This window comes from Schistocerca gregaria, chromosome 8 (assembly GCF_023897955.1).
Source record: "Schistocerca gregaria isolate iqSchGreg1 chromosome 8, iqSchGreg1.2, whole genome shotgun sequence".
NCBI lineage: Eukaryota > Metazoa > Arthropoda > Insecta > Orthoptera > Acrididae > Schistocerca > Schistocerca gregaria.
The window spans coordinates 508,374,380-508,398,414 of NC_064927.1; the positions used below are offsets into that span (position 1 = coordinate 508,374,380).

Consider the following 24,035-nt stretch of genomic DNA (forward strand, 5'->3'; position numbering starts at 1 on the left):
TCTTCCAGGTCCTTTGCTGTCACTGACATCGGCAACCTTCAACGTTTTTGTTTCTTCTCCATGGATTTTAATACCTTTTCTTTTGTTTCCTTTACTGCTTGCTCAATATACAGATTGAATAACATCGAGGAGAGGCTACAACCCTGTCTCACTCCCTTCCCAACCACTGCTTCCCTTTCATACCCCTCGACTCTAATAACTGCCATCTGGTTTCTGTACAAATTGTAAATAGCCTTTCACTCCCTGTATTTTACCCCTGCCATCTTCAGAATTTGAAAGAGACTATTCCAGTCAACATTGTCAAAAGCTTTCTCTAAGTCTACAAATGCTAGAAACGTAGGTTTGCATTTCCTTAATCTTTCTTCTAAGATAAGTCGTAGAGCAGTATTGCCTCACGTGTTCCAACTTTTCTACGGAATCCAAACTGATCTTCCCCGAAGTTGGCTTCTATCAGTTTTTCCATTTGTCTGTAAAGAATTCGCGTCAGTATTTTGCAGCTGTGACTTATTAAACTGATAGTTCGGTAATTTTCACATCTGTCAACACCTGCTTTCTTTGGGATTGGAATTATTATACCCTTCTTGAAGTCTGAGGGTATTTCGCCTGTTTCATAAATCTTGCTCACCAGATGGTAGAGTTTTGTCAGGACTGGCTCTCCTAAGGCTGTCAGTAGTTCTAGTGGAATGTTGTCTACACCGGGGGCCTTGTTTCGACTGAGGTCCTTCAGAGCTCAGTCAAACTCTTCACGCAGCTTCATATCTCCCATTTCATCTTCATCTACGTCCTGTTCCATTTCCATAATATTGTCCTCAAGTACATCGCCCTTGTATAGACCCTCTATATACTCCTTCCACCTTTCTACTTTTCCTTCTTTGCTTAGAACTGGGTTTCCATGAAAGCTCCTGATATTCATACAAGTGGTTCTCCTTTCCCCAAAGGTCTCTTTCATTTTCCTGCAGGCAGTATCTATCTTACCCCTAGTGAGATAAGCCTCTACATCCTTACGTTTGTCCTCTAGCCATCCCTGCTTAGCCATTTTGCACTTACTGTCGATCTCATTTTTGAGACATTTGTATTCCTTTTTGCCTGCTTCATTTACTGTTTTGCTATTTGCAGAGCAAAATAACTGTAAAGGAAGCCAGAGATTGGAATACATTCAGCAGATAAGTGAGGGCGTCGTTTGCAGGTACTACTACTCTGACACGCAGAGGAGTCGTATCAAACCAGTCAGAGGATTGAAGACTTAATAGTAAAAAGAAAGATCTTCAGAAGTATGTGGGCTGAGGTGATAAGGAATGAAAAAGCTTCCGCAGAGTGGATGAAGAAAGGAACATCTGGAAAAGACTTGAAACATATCAGGTGGCTTGTCTGGTGTGAGTCACTACCTCCCCTCGCTCTGACATACGGCCTATGTGAAGGCAGTGAGTCACTGGCTTTCCAAGCTGACGGATGCAGGCGGTGTGTGCAGGGAGAGACGAATACTACGAGTTCGTGTGGGGCCTGTAGCGAAGGATGACAGCGAGTGCTCCTTCAATAATGTATCAGCTAATTCGCGAAAAATTTATACCTTTGAACTGCATACCACCCGGTCTACCGAGCGCTGTTGGCAATCGGGGTGCACTGAGGCAAACTGAGGAGCTACTAGATTGAGAAGTAGCGGCTCCGGTCTCGTAAACTGACACACGGCCGGGAGAGCGGTGTGCTGACCACATGCCCCTCCATTTTCGCATCTAGAGACACCTGTGGGCTGAGGATGACACGGCAGTCGGTAGCGTTGGGCCGTACGAGGCCTGTTTCGGACGGAGTTTCGTTTGAACTGCATACAATGTTGAGCATTCTACCCATTGTCATGAGTGGTTTCGGATGAATACTAGGATGAATTATAATTGAGTGAAGCATGTATTTCAATCAACAGGGAACGAAAAATGTCTGGCCTGCAAATTAAGTTTAGACTGATGTTAATTAGGAAAAGCAATAAGAATATTGACATTGTTGTCTAATTAACGTTGGCGAGTACACAGGTCCCAGTAGACAATCACACCGTTACAGATTTCCTAGAAAAAGGGTCAGGATGCTATGACACGGCTTAAGACATGAAGAATGTCTTTCATCGTACTGGAGGGAACTGTAAAGTATAGGAGAAGACAGGGATTTGAATTCTTATTTTCGTTAGCGTTACCCCGTCTAATACAGCGTCTTCTGTACTCAAGTTTTGGAACATCTGTTTTTAATTTAAGTTTCTGGGCGGATGCCCTTCCTATGGTCGCAGATGTCAGTCACCTGGGGACGAAAGTCGTGTTCGCCATCTGCCTGTGAATTGTGTTAACTTTGTTCGTTGTGTGACATGCATTTTAATTGTTTGTTTACCGTATTTTCTGAAGTGTAAAGTGGGGACTAGCCCAGTATTTACTTAAATGAGCGTGGGAAACCGCGTAAAAATCACAATCAGACTGTCCGGAGCATAAGTTACTGCAGTTAACCCGGCGCGCAGATTCGACTCGGATCTGAGTCACCTTCTCGCTTGGCAAGGTAGCGTGCTGTTCGTAACGCTATACGAGCAGGTGGAAGGCTGAGATTTGAGTATATCCGACAAGTAATTGGAAGACGTTGGTTGGAAGTGGTAGTGAGAGGTGAAGAAGGTGGCACAAGAGAGGAAGTCGGAGAGAGAGAGATCAAACCAGCCAGAAGACTGACGATGAGTTAAGAAAAGTAAAGTGTGGAGCAGACGGTGGCGCCCACCTCCTTCCTGTCCGCCCCGGCAGCTGAGTGATCAGCGCGACGGTACGTCAGTCCTAAGGGAGCGGGTTCGATTCGGGTCTGGGTCGGAGATTTTCTCCGCTCAGGGACTGGGTGTCGTGCTGTCATAACCATCATCGTTCCATCGCCATCGACGCGCAAGTCGCCGAAGTGGCGTCAAACCGAAAGACTTTGAGCTGGCGGCCGGCCTACCCGACGGGAGGCGCTGGTCCCTCGGCATTTGAGTGTTACCTCCTTCCTGGCGAGCACGGTGTGTCGGACGCCGTCGCGCAGGAACTCGACGCCGTAGGCGCGCCGGCTGCCGGGGTCCAGCAGGAGGCGGGTGGCGTGCGCGTGCAGCGCCACGTGCAGGTTGGGCCGCAGCCGCGCCGGCCGCAGGAACGCCTTGGCAGCGGAGCAGCGGTAGCCGCGCCGCATCGTGAACTGGAAGAGCGCGAAGCCCGTCTGGCGCTCGCCGTTGATGTCGCGGTGCTCGTAGCCCATCTCCACGCCCGCCTGCGAGCACAACCGTCGCCGTCAGCACCGTCGGCCAGCCTCGCTGGTCGTTGTTTAAGCAACAGTCGGTGCATCAAGTACGAAATAAATGCAGCCTCAAATTAATAATATACTACGCGGTCAGTATTTCACATGAAGTAAAACGTAACGTCCACTGAGCAACAAGAATACATACAGGCTGTTACAAAAAGGTACGGCCAAACTTTTAGGAAACATTCCTGATACACAAATAAAGAAAAGATGTTACGTGGACATGTGTCCGGAAATGCTTACCTTCCATGTTAGAGCTCATTTTAGTTTGTTCTTCCACCTGCGCTCAGTGGAGCATGTGCCTTTACAAGTACGACACAACATGTGGTTCATGCACGATGGAGCTCCTGCAAATTTCAGTCCAAGTGTTCGTACGCTTCTCAACAACAGGTTCCCTGACCGATGGATTGGTAGAGGCGGACGAATTCCGTGACCTCCACGCTGTCCTGATCTCCACCCTCTTCACTATCATTTATGGGGGCATTTGAAAGCTCTTGTCTACGCAACCACGGTACCAAATGAAGAGACGCTTCGTGCTCGTATTGTGGACGGCTGTGATGCAATATGCCATTCTCCAGGGCTGTATCAGCGCATCAGGGATTCCATGCGACGGAGGGTGGATGCACGTATCCTCGCTAACGGAGGACATTTTGAACATTTCCCGTAACAAAGTGTTTGAAGTCACGCTGGTACGTTCTGTTGCTGTGTGTTTCCATTCCATGATTAAAGTGATTTGAAGAGAGGTAATAAAATGAGCTCTGACATTGAAAGTAAGCGTTTCCGGACACATGTCCACATAACATATTTTCTTTATTTGTGCGTGAGGAATGTTTCCTGAACATTTGGCCGTAACTTTTTGTAACGCCCTGTACAGTGAATTATGGCAATCCGAGCCCACCTGTTATGCAAACAACTGTAGTTTCATATGGGTACACTCTCTGCTTCAGAATAAAAATCCATTCTAAACATCCTCCTGGCTGTGGCTAAGCTATATCTTCGCAGTAGCCTTTCTTTCAGCTGTGTTACTCCTTCCAGTTGCGCAGGAGAACTTTGTGACCTTTAGAAGTAAGTAAAGCTGTGAGGGCAGGTCGTGAGTTGTACTGGGGTAGCTCAGTCGCCGGGGCATTTGCCCTCGAAAAGCAAAGACCCGAGTTCGAGCCTGAGTCCAGCAAACAGCTTTAATGTACCAGGAAGTTCATCTGCTTGTAAATGTCGAAGCACGTTTCAGCACCACTATGCAATTTTCGGTAGACACTGTTGTTCAGTTCTTATTTTCTGCAGCGTTGGGTTCTGTGTGAGCCCTGTCAACGTCTTCAGGATTAGACCTATATCAGCAACTGAAAGATTCTGTATTGTGACAAGCAAAAGGTAACTCGCGAGTGGAGATTCTCAAAACCGTATTTGGTATACATGTGTGTATTTTCACGACACAGCGATATTCAGATGAGAACGGATATTTCCAAAATAACGTTTCAAATGACGAACTACCCGTACACGATAACGTAAAAAATATTTTGGATTTGAGGTCCGCCAGTTATGCAAAACACCGTTTTTCTTTAACACCCAAACATGTTTCGGCACCACTGTGCCATCATCAGTGGGTTTCCTTTTTATTTTGCACTTTACATTTGATGAATGTGAAATTTACAGATCCCTTTTATGTTGTAACTTGTCATAGTTTTCCGTGGCCAGCACTCTCATTTCCCGCATTATGTTGACGTGTAGTGATGCACACGCAAGTATAGCCGGTTTTATCACAAATATTTTGATGAAAACACTTTTCCACCTCGCCAAAACACAGTATGATCGCGGGAAATGAGAGTGCTGGCCACGGAAAACTATGACAAGTTACAACATAAAAGGGATCTGTAAATTTCACATTCATCAAATGTAAAGTGCAAAATAAAAAGGAAACCCACTGATGATGGCACAGTGGTGCCGAAACATGTTTGGGTGTTAAAGAAAAACGGTGTTTTGCATAACTGGCGGACCTCAAATCCAAAATATTTTTTAACTGCAAACACGGCCAATACAAGGAGCTGCACATCAAAATGACGATAACGTAAATATGATCCTGCAGAATCGAAAATGTACAAAATGAGATGTTTGTGAAATTAATCACTGGTAATGCAGCAAGGTCCTGAAACATATTTGGGCAATTATAAACAACGGTTGTTTTCCGCAGTAGGTGGACATGAGTTTCTATAATGTAGTCTGCTGCCAGAGCTAAAGAATTAAACGAAGATTTAGACTGCTTCCAGAGCTAAAGAATTAATGGAAGATTTATAGATGCTGAACCAGAGATGCACGGACTAAATTTTGGATGCTGTACGGAGATATTTTTGGAGTACGGTGATAACTCTAAACATTATGAGCACAGCCAACGTCGACGTTGGCTGCCTCCTGGTGACGTGGCGAGCACTTGCAGGCGGAGCCGACACGGACGGGGACCACCCTAGCGAAGGTGACGGCCGCGAATGCAGACGTCCGTTCGGACCAGCGAACTGGCCGAGGCCATAGTGTCACTGCGCGGATCCTGTGAACGAGAGGTACAAGGACAGTGAAACTAGTGTTAAGCGCTGAATGCTTGTACGTCAACGACTCTTCACAGAACGTGGGGTTCGGAGGCTGGTCTGCCCTGTAAGATAGGGCAGATAGTGATCTGTGGCATCTCTGCCGAAAGAGCACAGCGTTGGTGCACGCACAAGTGTTTCAGAGTGCAAAGTTCATCGTACACTGTTAGAGCTGCGCAGCAGACGGCCTCTGCGTGTTCACATGTTGACCCAAGCGGCGTCGTCAGTTACGATTGCAGTGGGCACGGAACCATCGAGATTCGACTGTCGATCAGTGGCAACTTGTCGGCTCTTCGAGTGCACCACATCCTCGCCACACTCGGTCGGTGGTCGTCTCCACAAACGCCGTCATCGAAACGTGCAGCACGCCACCGACGCAGGCTGGCGGCAGTAGTATTTGCTGTGGGAGACCTCCTCCTGTGCTTGCATGGGAGCTGCGGTAGTAATCGAAGACACGGTCACAGCTGCGAACCACCTGCAGCCCTCCATGCCTGATTTCTTCCCCGACGGCGATGTCATAAACCATTGTCCTTGTCTCGGAGTCACAGCCGTGCTACAGTGGTTTATGGAGCATTATAGTGAACCCAAGTTACTGTCTCGAACAGCACATTAGCCTGATCTTAAATCCTGTGGAACCTGTCTGGGAAGCTACCGGGCGTCATCACTGCCTAGGCAAATTAGCGGCGCGTTGTTTGCGCGAATTACATGACCTGTGCGTTCACATCTAATGCCGCATACCTCCCTCCACAAAGCTACCAACAAACTGTTAGATCCCTGATACGCAGAATCAGTGATGTATTTCGTTCAAAAGGCGGGCAGATAAGCTATCAGGAAGGTGGTCATAATGTTTCGGCTCATCACTGTATTTTGGTACAAGGTTCAAAATAGTTCAAATGACTCTGAGCACTATGGGACTTAACATCTGAGGTCATCAGTCCCATAGAACTTAGAACTATTTAAACCTAACGAACCTAAGGACATCACACACATCCATACCCCAGACAGGATTCGAACCTGCGACCGTAGCGGTCGCGCGGTTCCAAACTGTAGCGCCTAGAACCGATCGGCCACTTCGGCCGGCGCGACCGTAGCGGTCACGGCGTTCCAGACTCAAGCGCCTAGAACCGCTCGGTCACATCGGCCTGCCTGGTTGTAAGGGATCCCTGGTTCCATACAGAATAATGGCGTCGTTATGATCTACTTGATTTACTCCACCAACTGCTTTTGTTTTGTTTTTGTGAAAATAACGCTAGGACCGTGAAAACCTCTGTAACGTGCAGTCACCATAAAGTAGAACACAGAGTAACATAACCTCTCTCTCGAGAAATGAGCACAGCGAGAAAATTCGAGAAATTGGAGCTAACACAGCGTCCTACCGATGGTCATTCTTCCCACGTGCCATTCGTGCATGGGCATGGAAGGGGGAGAGGGGGGGGGGATCATTTAGTGGTACCAGAAGTTATCTCCACCACATACCATCAGTGGATTCCGGATTACTGATGTAGATGTAGAAGCAGTACCCTCAGATGCAAACGTGGAGTGACATGGTTGCTGTCGCTGCGGTACAGCTCAAAATAGCGCAATTGTGACAGCCTTAAATTGCATTCAGTAAACCCACACACGAGGAGCGTGTCGCCCAACTCTCTGTCAGCAACGCCATCACTGTTAAGGCAAAACTGACGCTGCCGTAAAAACAAAGCTGACACAGAACCGAGCAGAACTGAATGCAGGCTTGACGGCCAAGACCAAAGCGGACATTACTGTTGGTACCGTCAACAGATGGAATAAGTTTGTTTCCAAACAAGATACACACTGTGTACCGTCGTCACTTCGACTGCTATGTATATAATTTCAGTGCAATACAGATACGAAGGTAACTGGGAGCTAAGAAACCAAAGTAAATGCAATTACATGAAATGTATTCGCAGTTGCGAATGTGGACAACCATCAGCTGTATAATGGAGTAACGACAATGAAAGTTTCTGCCGGAACGGGACTCGAAACCGCATTTCCCGTTTATTGCGACTGATCGACTTACCATTTGGCTGCCCCAGCGGGCCCCACGGCCAGACACAAACATGCGGGCATGCATGTCCGATGGAACACTGCATCATATTTCAGAAAAACACACTCACCTCAGTATCACAAATGCTGTTACTCTGTAGAAAGTTGCCGGTGATCATGCATCCTTTATACGATAAGACTAACGACATTTCCGTGAACAACGTCCACACTATGTCGATACAAGTCTTTCATCGGTTCTTCCGTTGCAGTTTGGTAAAGCAATTTCACTTGTACCACTGAAAACATAAACTGTGTGTGTTCTGCAGTACTACTTTAGTTCGTGAAACGGTTTTAGGCATACAAGGACATCATACGACAAAAACTATCCTCACCAAAGAGGATAAAATACTGGTGAACAAATGTGTAAAAGATAGCACGTAAGATGAGTGTTTCGCAAAAACAGAGTTAATGTTGTGTTTGACAGTGTACTTGTGACATACGAAAAAAGTATCACCTAAACAGCAAGAACGTACCCAGTATCTACTGGGTAAGAGATACGTACAGGACAACCTTGTACACAATTTTTAACATAGAGAAATATTATACTATTAAAATCATGTAATACAGTCCTGTATAGATCCACTGCAAATACATATTGAAGCAGTAAAGAATACTTTGACACCTTCAATCTTCCTATACTAATGTGTATGTTAATCTAGAATCACTTGTGAACACCTTACTGAATCATTATTGAAGGTTATGATACTTAGTGTTGCTACTTGATGTGAACACCTTACTGAATCATTATTGAAGGTTATGATACTTAGTGTTGCTACTTGATTGCTAAAACCAGTCAACTCCGTATGTTTCATTATTAACATTTAGCCACCATAACGGGATGCGAAGACTATAGCAAGGCAGGTCTATGATAAAATAATATCGCCGCGTAGGGGAGCCGTGCGGTCCAAGGTGCCTTGCAACGGTTCGCGCGGCTTCCCCCGCCGGAGGTTCGAGTTCTCCCACCGGCGTCGGTGTGTGTGTTGTCCTCAGCATAAGTTAGTTTAAGTTACATTAAGTAGTATGTAGGCCTAGAGACACCTGATCTTATCAGTTTGGTCCCATAGGAATTTAAAAAATAATAATAATAATATAATGAAAGGGAACAAGACTTTCTGTAATGTTCAGTATTTTTTCTCGAAGTATTAATATACGACATAAATTTATGTTCTTACCTAAACATTTACGTGTAGGACTCTGGAACGAAAACATTTTAAATCATTTGATCACTATATGAGTCCAACAAAAGCATCTGAACCTTATCGACTAGAGTGTGGGTGTACCCACCCACGGAGGGGGGAGAAGGGAGGGGCATAGAAAAAATTATGTTCACAGACCGAAACCAAATTCCGCCTCCACACAGAGTCACACATGTGAATTCGGTATCAGTTAGGATAAAGGAAGGAAAATATAATGGATGCTGACTAGTAGCAAACGTAACCAGAATCATGTGTTCTGTGAGTTCAGAACTGTGTTGTATAAGCCGTGAAATTAATATGAGCTACTTCGGGAGCAAGTTGAAGTACCAGGTGTATTCACATCTTCACCACACGTCGGCAGAGCTGCAGCGGATGCTGCAATTGCTTTTCTTTTCCTTTTTTGTTTAAATCACATACATTGGTGCATCGACGTCAACAGCAGACTTCAAGTATCTTTTGCAAAATGCATTAATTAAGATAGTTTCATTCGTGTCACACTCAGAATAATTTTCCAGTTCTAATGCATTTTGACCTCACTATATATATTTACTTTCACTTATCCGATTCGTTTTTTATTGATTTGCTTTTAGTGTAACCTATCCATCTCCTGTCTTCCATCTATCTTCTCCACTAGAATACCAATGTCCTGTTTCACCTTTGGCACTTTATATGACCGTTCTCTTTTGTTCTTGCTCCAGTACTTCTAGCGTGATAATTTCGTTCCTTCAATCCCATTCCATTTTTAAAATACCTTTCGTTATTCTTACGTTTGCATCACTACATTCTCGCATTCATTATCGTTACTATAGTTAAGGCGTGACCAGAAGTGCCTAGACTAAACCTACAACAATAATAAATATTGCGAAAAGTGTCTTTTCTTCTTCAGCTACACGTGATCCATACTATCTAATGATGCTGTGTGATCAGGAATAGTGTCACTGACATATCGTTAACGGTTTTCACTAAATACTATATTGCATCCTTTATTTCCTGCGTATTTACTGAATGGTATTTGGGAGGGAGAGCCTGAAATACCAGACAAATCAGTGTTATACTACTTCTTTTGAATATTTTATCGCTCCTAGAAAATTAAGGAATCCCACTTTAGCAGATGTCACCTTTTCCTTTATATTCTTTTTTCCAATGGCAGAGTTAATACTCATTAACAAGTATGTTGTCCATGATTGACTCTTTGTTTCCACTACTGAAAGACGACACACAACTCCCCTATCATAGTGCTTACTGCTAAACAGAAAACTCTTGTGTATGTCACAAACAAGTTCAGTCATGTAAAAATACCGTCATCCACCTGAAGATGTCGGTAAGATAATCGAAATGCGTAGTGGTGTTTAAAATAAAAATAAAAGTGTCTGAAGTTGTACACTCATAATTCTTTGTAATGCTCACTGTTTAGTTACCACCCTTTAAATGTAATTATAATATCAACAAAGGAATTGTGTTCTCATATGGAGTCTTGTTCGCTCTTGTTGTGAAGAGATATGGCTAAATGAATTTAATCTATCAGCGAATGCAGTTACTTTTTATGGTTTTTGGTTTGCTTCTACGCTTCATGTATTCAAATCAATAGAATTGTTTCACAGTAAAGTTAAATGGAGAGTCGTGCTGCGAAGTTGTTTCGCAGCTGTGGTTCTGGTCAAGCCGTTCCGAAGCGTTCCAATTCCCTGATGGCAGCACTCTGCAGAATTAAAAGGCTCACAATGGATAGGAAAACTGTAACATTAGATCTGCATTAAGAGATCTTGACAGTGATGAAGGGGCCATCAGACCTACTGCAGCCTGTGCTGTTCACGTTTAACGCTCCGTCTACACACAGACAGGTCTTGAGAGAGCAGCAACGTAGCTGAGCGGTGAACAAGAGCGAACTACACTGGGTGTCGTGAAGGAATCCCTCCAGCATTCGCTCGAAAATATTTAGGGGACCGACGGAAAGCCTTTAACTCCTAAAACTTAAATAAGACACGGGGCACCGTACCTCCACTTCAAAAATTCAGTAGTTTCAGGTAATTAATAGTCTGATATTGTCCCTGCGTTATACGCACGTACATGTCATTGATGAGATGAACCTCGTGTTTTAATTGCAGACAGTTGATGTTTTATATGACGTGTTTTAATTGCAGACAGTTGATGTTTTATATGATTTGTTGTACTTGGGTTACTAGCAACCGATGGAAGAATGTAGTTTCTGATCCGCGTATATGTAATTCAATTTTTTAGAGTATAAGTTGCATGTGTCATTGAAAGGTTTCCTTAATGGGCCATAAAATACGATTTTCAAGTAGCAGGGAAGACAAATATACAATTGCTTTCTTTTGAAACTTTCTGGCAGATTAAAACTGTGTGCTGGTCCGAGACTCGAACTCGGGACCTTTGCCTTTCGCGGGCACGTGCTCTATCAACAGAGCTATCCAAGCACGATTCACGACCAGTCCTCACAGCTGTATTTCCGTCAGTACCTCGTGTCGTACCTTCCAGACTTCACAGAAGTTCTCCCACGAAACTTGCAGAACTAGCACTCCTGGAAGAAAGGATATTCCGGAGACATGACTTTTCCACAGCCTGGAGGATGTTTCCAGCACTTGCCTGCGAAAGGCAAAGGTCCCGAGTTTGAGTCTAGGTCCGGCACACAGTTTTAATCTGCCAGAAAGTTTCATATCAGCGCACACGACGCTGCAGAGTGGAAACTTAATTCTGAAAACTGCTTTCTTTTAGTTCTTTATCGTTGTCGCCGTATATGACGCCGTAGTTTTTGTTGTAATGACCCTCTTTCTTACAGTTCTTACGGTGAACGTATACGTAACAGAAGAAATCGGTAACTCCTGCGTTTAGTAGACCACAGCTGTGAACCGTTGGATGACATTAAAATACATTTTTTTTCAAATAAATAATTGATATTTATTTAAACTTTATCCGCTGTGAAAAAGTGGTGTAGTGGGCTACCGGGTTGAGTAAATATATTAACAATAATTATATCTGAGCGGATACAATTATAAAACATAGTGGCGATTATGATGCATAAAATTAGACAGTACTTACAACATCGACCCTAGTACTGACCATAATTCTCATACAGTATTTGTATTTAATGTTTCGAAGTTGGTATGCCATTGCTAAGGTGGGTACTGAGCAGCGAAAGTTATTTGGTTACGGAATTTCAAAGTACAGAATTAAAGGTGGAGAGACGTGCACAGTGGTGGGAGCGACTACGTTTATTACACTGTAGGAAATACGGCAACCAGGCACAAGGTTTTTGGTTTTTTGTACCACTACTAGTTTAGGGCTTCAGCCCGTCGTCAGATGGTAGCGTTGACTTCTTAGCAGGTTTTACATTTGTGTTCTAAAATATAAAAAAGTTTTTGTGATTTCATAGTTTGCAAGTGTAAAACTCTATAATCACAAAAACTTTTTTATATTTTAAGACTCAAATGTATAGCCTTTTGTAAACTAGGCAGTCACAAAAACTTTGGTATACATTTAAGCGCCAAAGAAACTGGTATAAGCGTGCGTATTCATATACAGAGACACGTAAACAGGCAGAATACGGCGCTGCGCTCGGCAACGCCCATATAAGGCAGCAAGTGTCTGGCGCACTTGTTAGATCGTTACTTTTGGCAGGGTATCAAGAATTAAGTGAGTTTGAACGGGTTGCTATAGTCGGCGCACGAGCGATCAAACACAGCTTCTCCGGGGTAGCGATACGGCGGCGATATTCCCCTACGACTATTTCACGAGTGTACCGTGAACATCGGAAATCCGGTGAACCATCAAATCTCCGACGTCGCTGCGGCCGGGAAAACATCCTGCAAGAACGGGACCAACGACGACTGAAGACAATCGTTCAACGTGACAGAAGTGCAACCCTTCCGCAAATTGCTGCAGATTTGAATACTGGGCCATCAACAAATTTCAGCGTGCGAAGCATTCGCGGAGACCTCATACAGGTAGATAAGGGCTTTCGGACCGGAAGGCCCACTCGTGTACCCGTGATGACTGCACGACACAAAGCTTTACGCCTCGCCTGGGCCCCTCAGCAGCGACACTGGATTGTTGACGACTGGAAATGTGTTGCCTGGTCGGACAAATCTCGTTTCAAAGTGTAGATGGACGTGTACTGGTATGGAGACAAGCTCGTTAATCCATGTACCCTGCATGTCAGCAGGGTACAGTTGAAGCTGGTGGAGGCTGTGTAATGGTGTGGGGTGTGTGCAGTTTGAACCTTGATACATCTAGATACGACTCTGACAGGTGAAGCGTTGTAAGCATCCTGTCTGATCACAAGCATACATTCATGTCCGTTGTGCATTCCGACGGATTGGGGCAATTCCAGCGGGACAATGCGACACTCCAAACGTCCAGAATTGCTAGCGAGGGGCGCCAGAAACACTCTTCTCAGCTTAAACTCTTCCGCTGGCCACAAAAATCCCCAGACACGAACATCATTGAGCAGATCAGGGACGCGTTGCAACATGATGTTCAGAAGAGATCCTGCAGAATTCACGGTGTAGATTCCCTCCGGCACTATTTCAGACATTAGTCGAGTTCATGCCACGTCGTGTTGCGGCACTTCTGTGTACTCGCGGTGGCCGTGCTCGGTATTAGGGAGGTGTAGCAGTTTCTTCGGCTCTTCAGTGTATTTTAGGGCGCAAACGTAAAACTTTCAAGGAGGTCAAGCTACTATCTGACGATGGGATTGGGTGCGAAACTAGTAATGGTACAGTAAAATCATTAAAAATACTAGTGTTTGGGTACAGTAATTAACGAAACCGATTAGAAAGATAGGTCGAGTATTTGCAGAGGGACTGGCCTGCACGAGGGCGATGCCGAGCGGAGTGTGCCAGGGCGCGTCCTGCACGGTGAGCGGCCCGCCCGTGGCGTGGTAGCGGGAGCTGCGCGCCAGGTAGGGGTTGCGCTGGTCCTCCGACTTCCGGAAGTAGGGCAGCACCTCGTCGTAGCTCCAGCCCGGGTTGCCCAGCTGCGCCCACGTGTCGTAGTCGCGCCGGTTGCCGCGGATGTACAGCATCGTGTTCAGCACGCTGGAGCCGCCCAGCACCTGCAGCAAAAGCCCCCCTCAGCCCCAGTGCTCTGCTAGGCACGGTACTCCGTGGGACGGCGGAAATCGTACGGTGACAGAATCGAAGCGTTTCATATATCCCGTTAAACAAGGATGCTGAAAATTGAATCACTCATCTTACGAGATCCTCTTCAGAATTGGCGAGGGAGGAAGTATGTGGTAAACACTAACCAGAGTAAGGGATAGTACGTAAGACATCGGAAAATAGCCTTCCTGCAAGGGGAAAGTGGGGGTGTTTGGCGCACCTAAGGCGTTTTACTCCCCCCCCCCCCCCCCCCCCCCCACGAACCATGGACCTTGCCGTTGGTCGGGACGCTTGCGTGACTCAGCGATACAGATACCCATATCGGTGACATCACAACGAGGGGGGCGGGGGGGGGGGGAGGGGGAGGTGTCACCTGCTGAGACGCTAGACAAATGGGTAGTTCCTGCAGAGGGGCAGCAGCCTTTTCAGTGGTTGTAAGGGCAACAGTTTGTAACACTAACCAAAACGGCCAAGCTGTGCTGGTACTGCGAACGGCTGAACGCAAGGGGAAACTACAGCCGTAACTTTTCCCTAGGGCATGCAGCTTTACTGTATGGTTAAATGATGATGGCGTCCTCGTGGGTAAAATATTCCGGAGGTAAAATAGTCCCCCATTCGGATCTCCGGGCGGGGACTACTCAGGAGGATATCGTTATCAGGAGCAAAAGAATACTGGCGTTCTATGGATCGGAACGTGGAATGTCAGATTCCTTAATCAGGCAGGTAGGTTAATAAGTCACGGCTGCAAAATACTAACGCGAATTAGAGAAATTAGACGAGTGGAAAAACAGGTACAAGCTAACCTCCGGGAAGATCAGTTTGGATTCCGTAGAAATGTTGAAACACGTGAGGCAATACTGACCCTATGACTTATCTTAGAAAATAGATTGTTGTTGCTGTTGTTGATTTTAGTCCTAAGACTGGTTTGATGCAGCTCTCCATGCTACTCTATCCTGCGCAAGCTTCTTCATCTCCCAGTACCTACTACAGCCTACATCCTTCTGAATCTGCTTAGTGTAGTCATCTCTTGGTCTCCCTCTACGATTTTTACCCTCCACGCTGCCCTCTAATACTAAATTGGTGATCCCTCGATGTTTCAGAACATGTCCTACCAGCCGATCCCTTCTTATAGTCAAGTTGTGCCACAAGCTCCTCTACTCCCCATTTCTATTCAATACCTCCTCATTAGTTATGTGATCTACCCATCTAATCTTCAACATTCTTCTGTAGCGCCACATTTCAAAAGCTTCTATTCTCTTCATGTCTAAACTAATTATCGTCCACGTTTCACTTCCATACATGACTACACTCCATACAAATACTTTAAGACACGACTTCCTGACATTTAAATCTATACTAGATGTTAACAAATATTTCTTCTTCAGAAACGCTTTCCTTGCCATTGCCAGTCTACATTTTATATCCTCTCTACTTCGACCATCATCAGTTATTTTGCTCCCCAAATAGCAAAAGTCCTTTACTACATTAAGTGTCTCATTTCCTAATCTAATTTCCTCAGCATCACCCGACTTAATTCGACTGCATTCCATTATCCTCGTTTTGCTTTTGTTGATGTTCCTTTTATACCCTACTTCCTGGACACTGTCCATTCCGTTCAACTGCTCTTCCAAGTCCTTTGCTGTCTCTGACAGAATTACAATGTCATCGGCGAACCTCAAAGTTTTTATTTCTTCTCCATGGATTTTAATACCTACTCCGAACATTTCTTTTGTTTCCTTTATTGCTAGCTCAATATACAGATTGAATAACATCGGGGAGAGGCTACAACCCTGTCTCACTCCCTTCCCAACCACTGCTTCCCTTTCATACCCCTCGACTTTAATAACTGCCATCTGATTTCTGTACAAATTGTAAATGCCTTTCGCTCCCTGTATTTTACCCCTGCCACCTTTAGAATTTGAAAGAGAGTATTCCAGTCAACATTGTCAAAAGCTTTCTCTACGTCTACAAATGCTAGAAACGTAGGTTTGCATTTCCTTAATCTTTCTTCTAAAGTAAGTCGTAGAGTCAGTATTGCCTCACGTGTTCCAACTTTTCTACGGAATCCAAACTGATCTTCCCCGAGGTTGGCTTCTACCAGTTTTTCCATTCGTCTGTAAAGAATTCGCGTCAGTATTTTGCAGCTGTGACTCATTAAACTGATAGTACGTTAATTTTCACATCGGTCAACACCTGCTTTCTTTGGGATTGGAATTATTATATTCTTCTTGAAGTCTGAGGGTATTTCGCCTGTTTCATAAATCTTGCTCACCAGATGGTAGAGTTTTGTCAGGACTGGCTCTCCTAAGGCTGTCAGTAGTCCTAGTGGAATGTTGTCTACACCGGGGGCCTTGTTTCGACTGAGGTCCTTCAGAGCTAGTCAAACTGTTCACGCAACATCATATCTCCCATTTCATCTTCATGTACTTCCTCTTCCATTTCCATAATATTGTCCTCAAGTACATCGCCCTTGTATAGACCCTCTATATACTCCTTCCACCTTTCTACTTTCCCTTCTTTGCTTAGAACTGGGTTTCCATCAAAGCTCCTGATATTCATACAAGTGGTTCTCCTTTCCGCAAAGGTCTCTTTAATTTTCCTGTAGGCAGTATCTATCTTACCCCTAGTGAGATAAGCCTCTACATCCTTACGTTTGTCCTCTAGCCATCCCTGCTTAGCCATTTTGCACTTACTGTCGATCTCATTTTTGAGACGTTTGTATTCCTTTTTGCCTGCTTCATTTACTGTTTTGCCATTTGCAGAGCAAAATAACTGATGATGGTGTAAGTAGAGAGAATATAAAATATAGACTGGCAATGGCAAGGAAAAACGTTTCTGAAGAAGAGAAATTTGTTAACATCGAGTGTAGATTTAAGTGTGAGGAAGTCTTTTTCTGAAAGTATTTGTATAGAGTGTAACCATGTATGGAAGTGAAACATGGACGAAAATACTTTGGACAAGAATACAATAGAAGCTTTCGAAATGTGGTGCTGCAGAAGAATGCTGAAGATTAGATCGATAGATTACGTAACTAATGAGGAGGTACTGAACAGAATTGAGAAGAAGAGGATTTTCTGGCACAACGTGACTAGAAGAAGGGATCTGTTGGTAGGACATGTTCTGAGACGTCAAGGGGTCACCAGTTTAGTATTGGAGGGCAATCGTAGAGGGAGACCACGAGATGAATATAGTAAGGAGATTGATAAGGACGTAGTTTGCAGTAGGTACTGGGAGATGAAGCTTGCGCAGGATAGAGTAGCATGGAGAGCTGCATCAATTCGGTCTCTGGACTGAAGACCAGAACTACCAGAAGGCATTTTAACTGTAACCTCTATTCTATAATACCTTAGAGGCTCCACTTTTCGTATAGCGTTAGCCGCGTGTATTTACTGTCTTACCTTGAAACCATAAATACATAATTACACGTTTTAGGGAAAAACTTGATAATTATGACATCACTGCATTGCGTCATTTCACTCGACACACCGGGCAAAATGAGGCCGTCAGTGGGGTAAATTAGCTTAACGACTGGTATAAGGTATTTAATTCAACACATCTTACAATACAAAATATATGTGTTGAATATTAATTTATTAAACAGAACACTGAACAAACTGATTTAGATAAGGGAAATACCAAAAATATCAGATTAAATAACTATGGAATAGATACAAAAAATAATGCTTTTTTTAATGAAATAGCGACAAAAGAGTGTGGTATATGCGAAATCAGTAATTGGTCTCTTGCGTATTTGTAAACCAACTAACGCTTTTTCAGACAGGAGAGACAGTTATAGTTTTCAATACTGTCCCACCCACTGCATTCAGAATGACACCAAAAAGCACAGGAAATACACCAGTAACATTTCTCGCCATCTTTGTCGAATTCACCGCATACTATGCAGAGATGTTTGCCTCTGGTATTCTGTGCTGGATGGCGCTCTGTCTAACAGAGGTTGCATTACGAACAGCACTGACAGCATTTCGTAATGTACGCGTCATCCAAGGAACTCTGTTGTTTTACGGTTGTGCGCTCTCGACGTCTGAACAGGTGCACGCATTCATATAAAAATGATGCACTATGTTATTTTTACTTTCATTAAACATACGTTAAGGTGTCTCATTTAGCTACCTACTTTCATTAGTGTGAAACTGAAGTGGGGTAAAATGACAAACTCGGCGTCTTTGCGTCAAATTACCCCAACAAGGATGGATTATACACTACTGGCCATTAAAATTGCTATACCAGGAAGAAATGCAGATGATAAACGGGTATTCACTGGACAGATATATTATACTAGAACTGACATGTGATTACGTTTTCACGCAATTTGGGTGCATAGATCCTGAGAAATCAGTACACAGAACAACCACCTCTGGCCTTAATAACGGCCTTCATACGCGTGGGCATTGAGTCAAACAGAGCTTGAATGGCGTGTGCAGGTACAGCTGCCCATGCAGCTTCATCACGATACCACAGTTCATCAAGACTAGTGACTGGCGTATTGGGACGAGCCAGTTGCTCGGCCACCATTGACCAGACTTTGCAATTGTTGAGAGATCTGGAGAATGTGCTGGCCAGGGGAGCAGTCGAACATTTTCTGTATCCAGAAAGACCCGTTCAGGACCTGCAACGTGCAGTCGTGCATTATCCTGCTGAAATGTAGGGTTTCAAAGGGATTGTAACACATCTTAAATGTAACGTCCACTGTTCGAAGTGCCGTCAGTGCGAACAAGAGGTGACCGAGACGTGTAACCAATGGTACCCCATAACATCACGCCGGGTGATACGCCAGTATGGCGATGACGAATACACGCTTCCAATGTGCGTTCACCGCGATGCCGCCAAACACGTATGAAACAATCATGATGCTGTAAACAGAACCTGGATTTATCCGAAAAAATGACGTTTTGCCATTCGCGCACCCAGCTTCGTCGTTGGGTACACCATCGCAGAGGACCCTGTCTGTGATGCAGCGTCAAGGGTAACCGTAGCCATGGTCTCCGAGCTGATAGTCCATGCTGCTGCATCTGTTCGTGCAGATGGTTGTTTTCTTGCAAACGTCCCCATCTGTTGACTTAGGGATCGAGACGTGGCTGCACGATCCGTTACAGCCATGCGGATAAGATGCCTGTCATCTCGACAGCTAGTGATACGAGGCCGTTGGAATCCAGCAAGGCGTTCGATATTATCCTCCTGAACCCACTGATTCCATGTTCTGCTAACAGTCGTTGTATCTCGACCAACGCGAGCAGCAGTGTCGCGATACGATAAACCTTGTGTGTATGCTCTAAAAAGATAATGATTTGTATATCACAGCATCTTCCATCTGTCGGTTAAATTTCGCTTCTGTAATACCTCATCTTCGTGGTGTAGCAATTTTAATGGCCAGTAGTGTACAAAAATACACACACGCGCTTCGCTTAAGACAAGTAATACGTATATAATCGTGAGTGTTAATGGCATAGATAGGAGTTACAACGAAACCTGTATTTTATTATAACAGGAAATGTCTTACCTGTTAGAAAGTAGAGATCAAATATTAGAAGAAATAAAGACAAAACCCACTCCTTCTTCTTGCGCCAACAACTGGCAAGGAACGGTTCCCGGTTTCTGGACGCTTATTCATATAACTGAGCACCAGATAGCAGCATCGATTACATAAGACTAGCTCTCATAGTTAAAAGACATAGTGACGAGTGTTATTTGATCCTCTGCATCGAATTCCCCCTCTCTTCCCTAGTTCTCTAGACAAAGAGGGTAAAAGTCATTAGCAAAACCAGAACCTAAAATACCTGCAGCAAATAGTTGAACCTGTTGGGTGTAAGTGTGTGTCTGCGTAACTCAGTGATCAGCGTTCCTATCTCCTATGCGGAGGAACCAGGTTTGATTTCCCTCACTGCTCTGAGTCTTATGATGCCAGCCGAGGAGCCACTTGAGTGAGAAGTTGCGGATTCGAGGCCAAGGGAGCCGATGACGGGGGGCAGGCCGCTGTGCTGACCGCACGACGCTCCAGAGCGCGTCCAGTGCCGGCATTGGTAGAGGATGACATGGCGATCGGTCCGTTCCGATTAGTCAATCAGAGGCAGAACGCGGGCTTGTGTGTGTGTGTGTGTGTGTGTGTGTGTGTGTGTGTGTGTGTGTTTGTGTGTGTGTCAGAGAGAGAGAGAGAGAGAGAGAGAGAGAGAGAGAGAGAACAAATTAAGCTCTAATACGTGTACACTCGCAAATAACTGCCATATTCTAGTGTCCGCACCATATAGCTATTGGTTTATTTGATTTTACAGCGGTTCCTTTTGCATTATTGTTTTCATTGTACCTTTCCTCACATAGATTTTTTATGTTTTAAGATGAACATCAGTTACATGTAGTTAAGTGATTTTATAGCCCATTTGACAGGTAACTGTTACCTAGCGATAATTTTGTCATTTATTAGAATTTTGCTGTAATGAAGTCCTTTCCTTTAAAGATCATTATTTGTTTATTTGCGTTACGAATTTGCATGTTTTATGTTACTGGTATAGTCCTATATCAACAATATTATCTGTTTATCTCTGTGTACTGTCTTTCACATTTGTCAAAATTTCACAGAGGTGAATTATGAAAACTGTCACTTCCATCGCGTCTCAGAGGCCACGTTTAATTATTGGTCCCCTTAAAAGCGGGTAGCTAAGCCAGAGTCTGTTGAGAGGGCGGACTAGGACGTCACGATCTCGTCGCTTGTGCCAACCTCTGTATTTCAGAGTTTAGTTCATGCAGCTGATAGTTACGCCTTGTCCACTGCCGATCGTGGGAGTGGCTCGCCACCACTGTGAGACGTCCCGCCTGCGCTCCGTCAGCGTACAGAGCCACGGCGCGGCCTGGTGGCAGCAGGCGCCGGCGCCGGCGCTGTGTGGCGTCACTGGACGACGACTCTGGCCCGGGTTCCTACCCTCCATTTGCCCCTCAACACAACCCCTCTAAGTCTGTCGTAACATTTGTGGGACGCCGTTTACAGAACTGTCACGGTACATACGTCGCCCCCAAATGACGCCGACCAACTTGCGCCGAACAGGACCAGGAGTGGTGGGGCCGCAGAGCGTACCTTGCCGCGCGTCCAGACGCAGCGCTGGTCCTCCATGGCCTGGCAGGCGGACGGCTGCGGCTGCGAGCGGTAGCCCCAGTCGTAGCGGCTCTTGTGCAGGTAGAGCGACAGCAGCGGCACGTCGGTGATCTCCGACTCGTAGGTGCCCGCCTCGAGCACCAGTACCGACCAGCCGGCCACTTCGGACAGCCGGCCGCCCATCACGGAGCCGGCGGAGCCCGCGCCCACCACCACGAAGTCGTACTCGCGACGCAGCGCCTGCCGGACACACCGAGCCACGTCAGCGCACAGCCAGGCGCTGTCTCGGAACTTTACTCAGGTGCCCAACACAAACTGTGAAACAGCTTCCAACTGATTTATGGCTAATTTTCAAGCAAAACCCTGTGATAATGCTAACTGACTCTACAGCTACATCACATGTATATATACACTTCACAAGCCAGCTTACGGTGTGTGGCAGAAAGTACAAGTCGCACACGATTCGCGGGGAGAACGACTGCTGATAAGCCACTCTGTAGGCTGCAATTTCTCTACTTTTGTCTTCATCGTTTTTTCGCGGGTTATGCATAGGAGGAAGCATTATACTGGTTCATTCTTGTAGAAACGTTCGCTCTTGAGACCTAAACAATAAAGCATACCGCGATGCAAAACGCCTCTCTTAGACCGTCTCCCATTATGAGTTGGCTGAGCATTTCCGTCAGACTTTCGCGCTTGCTAAATGAACCTGTAAAGAAACGCGCCACTCTTCTTTAGATCTACCTATTTTCTCTATCAGTCCTATAGAGTACATATCCCATAGTAATGAGCAGTATTCACGTACTGCTCGACCAACTGTTTTGTACACTACCTCGTTTGTTCATGAACTGCATTTCCTGAGGGTTCTTCCAATGAATCTCACTCTAGCATTTGTTTTTCCTGCGATTAGTTTCACGTGTCCCTTCCACTTCAAATCTCTCCGTATGATGGTCAGTTGCCACTCCCTGGATTAAGCTTCAAAACTCCGCAGGACCCGGTTTAAGGCGCTGCAGTCATCGACTGTGCGGCTGGTCCCGGCGGAGGTTCGAGTCCTCCTTCGCGCATGCGTGTGTGTTTGTCCTTAGGATAATTTAGGTTAAGTAGTGCGTAACCTTAGTGACTGATGACCTTAGAGTTAAGACCCACAAGATTTCACACACATTTGAACTTTTTTTCCGCAGGACCGAGCGAGATGACGCAGTGGTCAGCGCACTGAACTCCCACTAGGGAGGACCGCTGTTCAAACCAGCGCCCGGCCATCCTGATTTAGGTTTCCGGTCATGCCCATAAATCGCTTGAAGCAAATGACGGAATGCTTCCTTTTACAGGACACGGCCAATTTCCTTCCCCCTTCGAGCTTGCTCTCCGTCTCTAATGACATCGTTATCGCCGGCCGCGGTGGTCTCGCGGTTCTAGGCGCGCAGTCCGGAACCGTGCGACTGCTACGGTCGCAGGTTCGAATCCTGCCTCGGGCATGGATGTGTGTGATGTCCTTAGGTTAGTTAGGTTTAAGTAGTTCTAAGTTCTAGGGGACTGATAACCACAGCAGTTGAGTCCCTTAGTGCTCAGAGCCATTTTTGAACATCGTTATCGACGGGACGTTAAACACTGATCTCCTCCTCTGCAGGTCTTCCTGCATTTCGCTAAAATCTTCTATCGTCGCCACTTCTCTGTACACGACAGCATCATCCGCGAAAAGCCTCGTGTAACTTATGACGTTATCCACATAGTACCGTAATACTTCCCTGTGGCACGCACGAAGCTACATTTACGTCTGAAGACATCTCTCCTTTCCGAATGACATTCTGTGTTCTGTTTACTACAAACTCTTCAGTCCAGCCAAACAGCTGCTCTGATACTTCGAACGCTCGTATTTTGTACGTTATGTGGCAGTGCCGAACTGCGTCGAATGCGTCACTGTAATCAAGGAACGCCGTTATTTACTGCTTTCTGTGTCTTGTGGACGAAGAGGACGACCCGGTTTTCGCACGATCATTCTTTTCGAAACCCGTGTTGGTTCCTACGCAACAGATTTCCGGTCTCCGGAAATGTCATAATATGCAAGCATAAAACATGTTCCAAAATTCTAGAACAGACCGCCGTCAGAAATGCAGGCCTATAGCTCTGTGCGTCTGTTCGATGACACGTCTTGAAAACGGGAGTGTGCACTTTTTTCTAGTCATTAGGAACGCTTTGCTAGCGACACTGACGGTCCACTGTTGCTATGACAGGGGCAGGTTGTTTCGCATATTCCGCATAGACTGCAGTACATATCCCGTCAGGTGAAGTGGCCTTTCCTGTGTTGAGCGATTTCAGTTCTTTTTCTGTCTCTTCGTCACTTATTCACATAGCTGTTGGTCGTGGGCGATTTAATGAGAAACTACAGTATGATCCGCATGTGTGAAACAGTTTTGGAAAATTTTTAGCGACATTAGCTTCAACCTTTCTGCAAAAGCAACTTAAATTTGACTGAACTGTTTCTGAATGGAACAGATTAACTAACATTAGCGTGGTATCATGAAAGGCTAATGGGTGTGTCGTGTAATAAAGTCACTTTTTATACACGACGATTCGTGCATCGGAAATTTCTTTGCCATTTGTACGATCTGAAGCTAAGCATTCAAGAAAATGAACTTTTAAGCTCTAATGATTGTTGACGAATTACGCATATAGCACTAATCTGAAGTTGGTGCTATCGATAGGACTG

At 45.2% G+C, this 24,035-nt stretch overlaps 1 protein-coding gene across 2 annotated transcripts in view; it reads right to left on the reverse strand.

Moving 5' to 3' along the window:
* Positions 1–24,035, reverse strand: part of LOC126283977 (glucose dehydrogenase [FAD, quinone]) — a 137,381-nt gene that overhangs the window by 21,691 nt on the left and 91,655 nt on the right. The window contains exons 3-5 of one of the 2 annotated variants that reach the window (XM_049982437.1): positions 21,314–21,571; positions 13,938–14,183; positions 2,989–3,252 (exon numbers count right to left, since the gene is read on the reverse strand). In XM_049982437.1, coding sequence (XP_049838394.1) covers positions 2,989–3,252; positions 13,938–14,183; positions 21,314–21,571 — 768 coding nt within the window. The remainder of the gene's footprint in view (positions 1–2,988; positions 3,253–13,937; positions 14,184–21,313; positions 21,572–24,035) is intronic. The other variant, XM_049982438.1, reaches the window with a different exon arrangement.